Source organism: Microtus ochrogaster, unplaced genomic scaffold (assembly GCF_000317375.1).
Source record: "Microtus ochrogaster isolate Prairie Vole_2 unplaced genomic scaffold, MicOch1.0 UNK14, whole genome shotgun sequence".
NCBI lineage: Eukaryota > Metazoa > Chordata > Mammalia > Rodentia > Cricetidae > Microtus > Microtus ochrogaster.
The window spans coordinates 1231129-1240016 of NW_004949112.1; the positions used below are offsets into that span (position 1 = coordinate 1231129).

An 8888-nucleotide genomic window follows, 5' to 3' on the forward strand; every position below is an offset into this window, starting at 1 on the left:
TCTCCCCTTACACACACCATCTTACATTGTATCTTGCTCACTCTTATACACAATTCTCCCCTTACACACACCGTCTTACCCTGTATCTTGCACACTCTTGTACACATGCGTGCACATACACTCTGTCTCATCTGTGCAGCAGCAGCAGTTGAAGGTGTTACTCTAAGAGCATCTTCGTAAATTACCGGTCATCTCCTTCAGGGTCAGTGCTCTGGGCAGAACCAGCAGCAGCAAGAGAGGCCATGGGGGGCATGTGGCAGGCTGTCCCTGTGAGCCAGCAGAGGGAGAGGAATGAGAGCTGGGCCAGCTACGGAACTGCTCATCGGCCCCAGCAAAGCACTTAGAGGCTCAGTGGGATAGACATCAGGGAAGGCCTGGCCCCTCTGTAGAAGCTGCCTGAATGGAACCCACAGACCCAGGTCTTATGTAAGTCCTGGAGAGGCCAGGCACTTCTCTTGTCCTGTCTGGGACAGTGCTGCCCCCTGCTTGCTCTATTGTCTGTCCTATAGGCCAGAGCCCAGTCCCACACCTGAGGGCCCAGGTCCTCAACCTCCCTGTGCCTACAGTCCCTCTTTCTTTGCCTTCCCTGGCACTTGGCCAGGAATTCCTGATGAGACCCAGAGGAGCCCAGCTGAGGTGTCTTCTCAAATCAGGTGACACAGACCCTGCAGTGGGTGGTCCGCAGCTGGACAGATCTGGAGAACAGCATGGTGGCGGTGGAGCGCGTGCAGGACTACACCCACATCCCCAAAGAGGTGACGAGGGGGAGAATGCCTGCCCTTTCCTACCAGGAAGCAGCGTCCCTGTGGGCAGTGACAGCCAGGGTGACCGACAGTGGAGAGTCTGAAGCCTCCTGCTGTAGCAGGACAGGTCACTGCAGCAGCAGGAAGGGCGTTCCCTCAGCTTTGTGACGTGAAAGTGGCAGCCATGCTCCAGCCATGCAATGGGGCATAGGACAGGGTGAGGCTATCACCCAGGCCAACAATGGTGGTAGAGTGATTTCTTAACCTAGCAACAAGCCAGGACAGCTGAGGGTGCCGAGGACAGGGTTCTCATGGCACAATGCCACGGGAACGGAGCAGCGAGGTCAATGACGTGGCGTCAAGCTGGGCACAACAGCTCACAACTAAATCTCAGCTCTTAGGAAGTTGAGGCAGGAGGATTGCTGCTAGGTCTGTGTAGTGAGTTAAGGCTAGTCTGAGCTACATAGTGAGAAGCTATTCTGGATAGAAAATTTGAAGTTATCCTGGGCTACATAGCAGATTGGGGCTAGCCTGGGCTATATAGTAAGTTAGAAGCCAATCTTGGCTATATAAAGCAAGCAGGAGCCTAGCCTGAGCTATGTAACAAGTTAGAGACTATTCTAAGAAACACAGAGAGTTGGAGTATATATAGCTGGGGCTAAATAGAGATTTGGAGGCTAGTCTGGGTTACAGTAAAGTTAGATGCTAGTCTTGGCTATGTCGCATGTTAGAAGCTAGCCTGGGCTATATACTGAGACCTTGTCCTACCAACAAGACGATGCTCGAATGACCAGGAGTGATTTCCAAATGAAGGTGTAGTGTGGAATGTGGGAAACTGAGGCTCTGAGGGCAGACCCCCATGAAGAGCTTAAGACAACTCCTCTGACCTGTGTCCAACCTGTCTGCCAACCCAGGCTCCCTGGAGGCTGCCTACCTGTGCAGCCCGGCCTCTCTGGCCTACTCGGGGACAGATTGAGTTCCGGGACTTTGGGCTCAGACACCGACCAGAGCTGCCGCTGGCTGTGCGGGGTGTGTCCCTGAAGATCCATGCAGGAGAGAAGGTGGGTGGCACTCCCACTACATCCTGTGGGCAACAGGCTCTAAGTCTGAGAGATGCCCAGCTTGCTTGCTTTCTGTTTTTGGTTGGTTGGTTGGTTGGTTGATTTTGGGTTTGGGGTTTTTGATTTGGCTTAGTTTGGTTTCTGGCTTTTTGAGTCAGGGTTTCTCTGTAGCTTTGGAGCCTGTCCTGGAACTTGCTCTGTAGACCAGGCTGGCCTCGAACTCACAGAGATCCGCCTGCCTCTGCCTCCCGAGTGCTGGGATTAAAGGTGTGCACCACCACCTCCCGGCTCCTGCCCAGGCTTTCTTCACTCCCATCTCCCAGGCCCTGATGTGCCTCTGGGGGTGGCTTCCTGTGTCTACCTTGGTGTCCTGGATGAGGGGCATGCTGGGCTGCCTGGAAGGATAGATACGGAACAGATGGCAAAGGATAGAGTGTGGGAAAGAACGAGGCCGTTCTTAGGGCGGGATGGCGAGAAAGAAAGGACGGGTGGACGGATTAGGGGGCAGAGGAAAAATAAGGGCTGGATGGAGAAGGTGCAGGTAGGACAGGATGCAGAGGAGGATGCGGGAGCTGGGAGGGAGGATGGGGAGCGATGGAGGTGGCTAGGACATAGAGGAAAGGTAAGGGGCAGAAATGTGGGGGGAGGAGGAGCTAGAGAGAGCCCAGGTGGAAGGTGGGATGGAAGGATGAGCAGGTGTGATAAGGGGCACACTCAGTGGAGGGGGTACAGAGACAAGTGCTGTGCAGGGGAAGAGGATACGCATGGACCTCAGGGCTAAGGCAGACCTGCTCAGTGTGGGCCTCACTCTTTGTTACCTGGCAGGTGGGCATCGTGGGCAGGACAGGGGCTGGGAAATCCTCCCTGGCTTGGGGCCTGCTGAGGCTTCAGGAGGCTGCTGAGGGTGATATCTGGATTGACGGGGTCCCCATCACCCATGTGGGACTGCACACGCTGCGGTCCCGAATCACCATTATCCCTCAGGTGAGGCCTAGGACCGTGGGAAAGAGGTGACAGAGGAGGGAGCGATGGCAGGGCCTGCTCTGATCCAGCGTCCCTCTGGCCAGGACCCTGTCCTGTTCCCAGGCTCTCTACGGATGAACCTGGACCTGCTTCAGGAGCACACAGATGAAGACATCTGGGCAGCGCTGGAGACGGTGCAGCTCAAGGCCTTTGTGGTCAGCCTGCCTGGCCAGCTGCAGTATGAGTGTGTGGGCCAGGGAGATGACCTGAGGTATGGCCGTCCAGCAGTGGCAGACCAGAATGAACTGGGCAAGGGCAGGGACAGTCCGGGCTCTGAGCATACTCCAGGGGATCCTCAATGCAGTCCACTCATACAGTCCCAACCCCCCCCCCGCAGGCCCCAGCCTCAGGATCTCTGTGCCATGCATGTTCTTCTTCCCACAGCAAAGTGCCCACAAGGCGCTCTGTCCCACTCAGTATCTGTTTTGCTACAAAAGCACTATGCTTGAGGTTTGACTCTGACCTCAGATTCACTGTGGCTAAGTGCTGTGCGTGTGTGTGTGTCTGTGTGTGTGTGTGTGTGTGGTGTGTGTGCGCGAGTGTGTGTAGTGTGCGTGCGTGTGTGGTATGTGTGTGCATGTGTGGTATGTGTATGCATGCATGTGTGGTGTGTGTGTGTGTGGTGTGTGTGTGATGAGTGTGTGGTGTGTGTGTGGTGTGTGTGATGAGTGTGTGGTGTGTGTGGTGTATGTGTAGTGTGTGTGCATGCGTGTGTGGTGTGTGTGTATATGGTGTGGTGTGTGCATGCGTGTGTGGTGTGTATATGGTGTGGTGTGCGTGTGTATGTGTGGTATGTGTGTGTGTGGTGTGTATGTGGTGTGGTGTGTGCATGTGTGTGTGGTATGTGTGTGTGTGGTATGTGTGTGTGTGGTGTGCGTGTGTATATGGTGTGGTGTGTGCATGCGTGTGTGGTGTGTGTGTGTGGTGTGTGTGTGGTGTGTATATGGTGTGGTGTGCGTGTGTGGTATGTGTGTGTGTGGTGTGTATATGGTGTGGTGTGCGTGTGGTGTGTGTATATGGTGTGGTGTGTATATGGTGTGGTGTGTGTGTGCGTGTGTGTGTGGTGTATGTGTGGTGTGTGTGCATGCGTGTGTGGTGCGTGTGTGGTGTGTATATGGTGTGGTGTGTGCATGCATGTGTGGTGTGTGTGTGTGGTGTGTATATGGTGTGGTGTGCGTGTGTGGTATGTGTGTGTGGTGTGTATGTGGTGTGGTGTGGTGTGTGCATGCGTGTGTGTGGTGTGTGTGGTGTGTATATGATGTGGTGTGTGTGCGTGCGTGTGTGTGTGTATATGGTGTGATGTGTGCATGCGTGTGTGGTGTGTGTGGTGTGTATATGGTGTGGTGTGCGTGTGTGTGTGTGCGCGTGTGTGTGTGCGTGTGCGTGTGTGTGTGTGTGTGGAGGCCAAAGGTACACCTTGAGTGTCCCCTCTATCACTCTCCACCTTGTTTTTGAGACAGGGTCTCTCGCTGAGCCTGAAGCTCACTGATTCTCCCGAGCTGGTTGGCCAATGGGCTCCCAGTGACCCTTTTGTCTCTGCCTTCCGGGAACTGGGATCACAGATCCATGCCCTTGTGCCCAGCTTTTATGTGGGTATTGGGGATCTGAACTCAAATTCTCATGTTTGCACAACAAGCATTTCCTTGACTGAGCCATCTCCCCAGTAACGCCCTCTGCTAGAGTGTTTTAAGGACAAAGCACACATAACATAAACAGGGGCTGGGGGATGCATCGTCTTTTTTTTTTTCAGCGCAGGGCAGTTTCCGTAGGGCCTCATGCACGCTGAGGGCATGTTCTAGAACCGCTGTCCAGCCCTGGCCTTTCCTGGCCGTCTAGCTCTGCATGTGAAACACAGTTGTGCAGAGCTGGTATTGGTGCAGGCTTGGAATCCTAGCACTCGAGAGGCTGGAACAGGAAGAGGTCAAGTTTGACTGCAGCCTGGGCTACATAGTGAGGCACTGTCTCAAAACCAAGTAAGACTGTGTTCCATACCTTTAACCCCAGCACTCAGGAGGCAGAGACAGGTGGATCTCTGTGAGTGCGAGGCCAGCCTGGTCTACGTCGTGAGTTCCAGGTCAGCCCAGGGCTACATATTAAGATCCTGTTTCAAACAAATAAAACAAACAAAAAAAAAAAGGGACAATGGCCATCTTCTGTGGCTGGTATCCACTAAACACCCTTCATCACATAGCGTGTTGTGATGGGGGCTGGAGAGACAGATGCTCTGTGGGCAAGTGTGAGGACCAGAGTTCAGATCCCCTGAACCCTCGTAAATCTAAGTGGGTTTAGCAGCCGCCTGTAATCTCAGTGCTCAGGAGGCAAAGGTAGGAGATGCCTGGGACAAGCTAGCTGGCCAGGCTAGCTAAGACAGCCCACTCTGGGTCCAGGGGACACTCCACTTGTGTGAATAAAGTGGAGAGTAACTGGGGAAGCCACCCCATGCAGCCTCTGGCCTGCACACACATGTACCTGCAGATGTGCATCCCAAGTGCCCGCAATGCTCATGCAGAACCAAAGAAAAAGAAAACAGACTTTTCACAGGTAGAGAAACCAGGGCTCAGAGGTGTGAATGACTTGTCCACAGTCAGCCAACACCAAAGCTGCAGAAATGGATTTCCCCAAACCGTGCAGACTTAGACCCTCACGGTGGGGACAACACACCCAGACGCCACCAGCAGCTGTCCGCAAGGTCAGCTTGCAGACAGACCTATGATGACACCAACTTAGCCTAACCATGCAACTTATTCACAGCGTGGGTCAAAAGCAGCTCCTATGCCTGGCACGTGCCCTTCTCCGGAAAACCCAGATCCTCATCCTGGATGAGGCCACTGCCTCCGTGGACCCAGGGACAGAGATGCAGATGCAGGAGGCCCTGGAGCACTGGTTTGCTCAGTGCACAGTACTGCTCATTGCTCACCGCTTGCGCTCTGTAATGGACTGTGCCAGGTAAGGCATCCTTCCTGGCAGTGGTACATAGGAAGACATGTAATGTGTTCCTCTGCAAATGTCCTGAGATGGATTGCACATGGTTCACTGCTCAGGGGGCGTGACCAAGTCCCCAGAGAAAGGCATTCGGCTCAGGAACTGAACATCCAGGAAGATGGGAGGGTCAGGGTGTAGCTCGGAAATTCAAAACTTCTGGGGAGTGAATTCAAAGCAGAGCGGGGTTCTCAGCCGATGAGGGCCTCAGCTACTGCCACAACAACGGTTCCATGTCTTCCTTGCAGGGTTCTGGTCATGGATGAGGGACAGGTGGCAGAGAGTGGCAGCCCAGCCCAGTTGCTGGCCCAGAAAGGCCTGTTTTACAGGCTAGCCCAGGAGTCAGGCCTTGCTTGAGTCGGGACTCTTGACAACTTCCTTGGAGCCAACTGTACAGCCTGCAGTGGCTGGGGATGCCAGAGACCCAGGGACCATCAAACTCCACAGGATGCTCAATCTAGCCTCCTCTCTGGGAGGAAGATGGCAGAGAAAGTGACAGATGATTGGAATACCAGACCCAGAAGAACCCGGCATGACCAGGGTGGCCTGAGCAAGGCCATGATCAGTCTGCAACTAGAGTGGACAGTGACTCTCAGCCCAAGTTCTACGTCAAGGCCACAGCTGCCCCAGGCCGATTAGACTGGATGTAACTCCTTATTTTTATGTCATTGAAGATTTCACACAGTTAAGACATCACACAGAGGGAACCCTCAGACCCTCGGACCTTTTTGTTCTGAGGACAAGACCAGGTGGCACGCTGACACTAGCAGACCCCAACAGTCATGTTCACATTTCCTCTATTGCTTGTGTATCTCTATATGTACCCAGTGCTTTTTGTCGTCATTATTTTTGAGACAGAATTTCACATAGCCCTGGCTGGCCTTGAGTTCTCTTTGTAGCTGAAGATGGCCTTGAACCTGTAATGTTCCTGCCTCCCCTCCCAAGTGCTAGGAATGCAGGCCTGTGTCACTACACCCTGAGTGCAGGTCCCAGACCCAGAGCTGTCTGTGTGATTGACAAGCTCCCTAGCAACTGCATTATGTCCCTAGCTCTGGACTCCCTTCTGCACCTGTTTAAAATCATAACAGTAAAGTGTCTCTCACCATGTAGTCCAGGTTGGCCTCAAAATCAGCATCCTCCTGCCTCTGCCTCCAGAGTGCTGGAATGACAAGCGTGTGTCCCCACACCCACCTGGACTCACCCCAGTTACCTAGCAACATCGCTGCCACTGTTGGCCGTGGGCCAGGCCTGGTGGATCCAGTGCATGATAGTGGGTGAACAGTATCCTTGGTTTCTACTCGGAGATGCCCTGCTATAGCCGTGGCAAAGCTATTTCCACATACTGCATGGTGCCCCGGGGCAGCATCATGATGCACTCTGCCCTGGTACCACCCACGACTCACTGATAGGTACATGGGCAATGGCTATGTTGGGGTCAGGAGGGGCATGTTCTTCTTGGATACAGTTCTTCTCTCTACTCTGATGCGTCTCAAATGGCCCACCTTGATACAGGGTTTGGGAGGGTTTCCTTTCAGGCCAGAGTGATTTCCCTTTGCTAGTATAGCCTGCAGCTCATTCTGAGGCTCTTCACATGGCAAGGAGCCAGTCTCAGCACCGAGGCTACTTTTATTGTGCAAAAGAAGAACCGAAGCCAAAAAGTGGGGATATGGGTACCCAGTGGCCAAGTGACAACGTACCCAGTGGCCAAGTGACAACTTACCCCTGGGCTTCTCACCGCCCAGTTTGAGTGGTCCTGTGGGCAGTTCTGCTCTGGAGGAACCAGAGTTGGGGCACACAACACTCGACCTGCTTTTTGAGTGTCTGGCCTGGGGCAGAGGCTGCTGTGTGTCTGTGAATCCACCTGGGATGTTGGGAAGACTGGAGGCCCACCAAGTCTGGGATAAAGCCTGGGTCACAGGCTGGCCATCACATGGGAGCGCCTGGCAGGCCAGCAGGGTGGTCCAGACCACTAATCCCTCAGCCAAGGTCACCTGCTAGCAAGTCCCAGCCTGTGGGAGGAACAGGACTCAGTTCCAGCAGGCCACAGGCACACATCCTCAGCCTTTGACTGTCCCTGTAGGCCTTTTGCTTTTCTGTGGAGTTGGGTTGGAACCTGTGCCTGGCAAATGCTAATCCCTGATGCTCCTCCCTGCAGACACCACTGTGTGTCCGGGCATGGCTGTGGGTGCAGAAGACGAAGAGGAGGCAGGCGCCACCATTCCGTCCCTGACCCCCATGTCTCTTTGTGGATGTATTTGGTGGCCACTGAATCCTTTCACAGAAGAGAAAGCTGAGCCCAGGCATCTTAGTGCCAACATCTGCCCAGCTTCCCAGCCACCAGGCCTTCCTGCCTCAGCAAGAATCCCAAACTGACTTCCGCCCTAAACTCCCACCTCAAGGACAGAGGCTAGCAGCACGCTTCTTCCCTCCTTAAACCAAGACACTTGATTGAGAAGTTGTAGGTCTGTCTGTCTACCATGTGTCTCAAGTGCCTTGCCCTGCACACAGCACAGACACTCAATCCGTACTGGGACAGGAAGGAGGGACTTGTGAACACAGCACACCCATTGGCAAGTGGTCTCAGGGACAGGCACTGTGCCAGGTGTTTTTCCTGAATTGTTTTATCCTCATAGACCCCAGCCAGCGGTGTGTGATGGCCTCTGCGGACCAATGCAGGATCTGGAGGAGCTAAAGGGTTAAGTTCAAGAGACCCTGGTGACAACAGACATAGGATTTTTATTTTTTTCATTTATTTTACCAACCACAGTTTCCCTCCTCTCCGCCCCTTCCCTCACCCCTCCTTCCTTCTACACACCACCAATCCACTCCTGAACCAGAAAGAGTCAGGGTTCCCTGCCCTGTGGGAAGTCCAAGGTCCTCCCCCCTCCCTCCAGGTCTAGGAAGGTGAGCATCCAAACAGGCTAGGCTCTCACAAAGCCAGTATATGCAGTAGGATCAAAACCCAGTGCCATTGTCCTTGGCTTCTCATCAGCCCCCATTGTCCGCCATGTTCAGAGAGTGGGGGGAGGGGGAGGAAAATGAGAGAGGGGAGAAGGCGGAAATTTTTTCAATTAAAAAAAAA

General features: G+C 53.8%; 1 protein-coding gene across 1 annotated transcript in view; it reads left to right on the plus strand.

The window, feature by feature from the left end:
* Abcc6 (ATP binding cassette subfamily C member 6) overlaps positions 1 to 6634 on the plus strand; it is a 50985-nt gene extending 44351 nt beyond the window's left edge. Inside the window, exons 25-30 of the mRNA XM_005366922.1 lie at positions 654 to 755; positions 1658 to 1804; positions 2630 to 2788; positions 2872 to 3038; positions 5579 to 5773; positions 6055 to 6634. Of these exons, the coding sequence (XP_005366979.1) occupies positions 654 to 755; positions 1658 to 1804; positions 2630 to 2788; positions 2872 to 3038; positions 5579 to 5773; positions 6055 to 6163 (879 nt within the window). The 3' untranslated portion in view covers positions 6164 to 6634. The remainder of the gene's footprint in view (positions 1 to 653; positions 756 to 1657; positions 1805 to 2629; positions 2789 to 2871; positions 3039 to 5578; positions 5774 to 6054) is intronic.
* The last annotated feature ends 2254 nt before the right edge of the window (positions 6635 to 8888 follow it).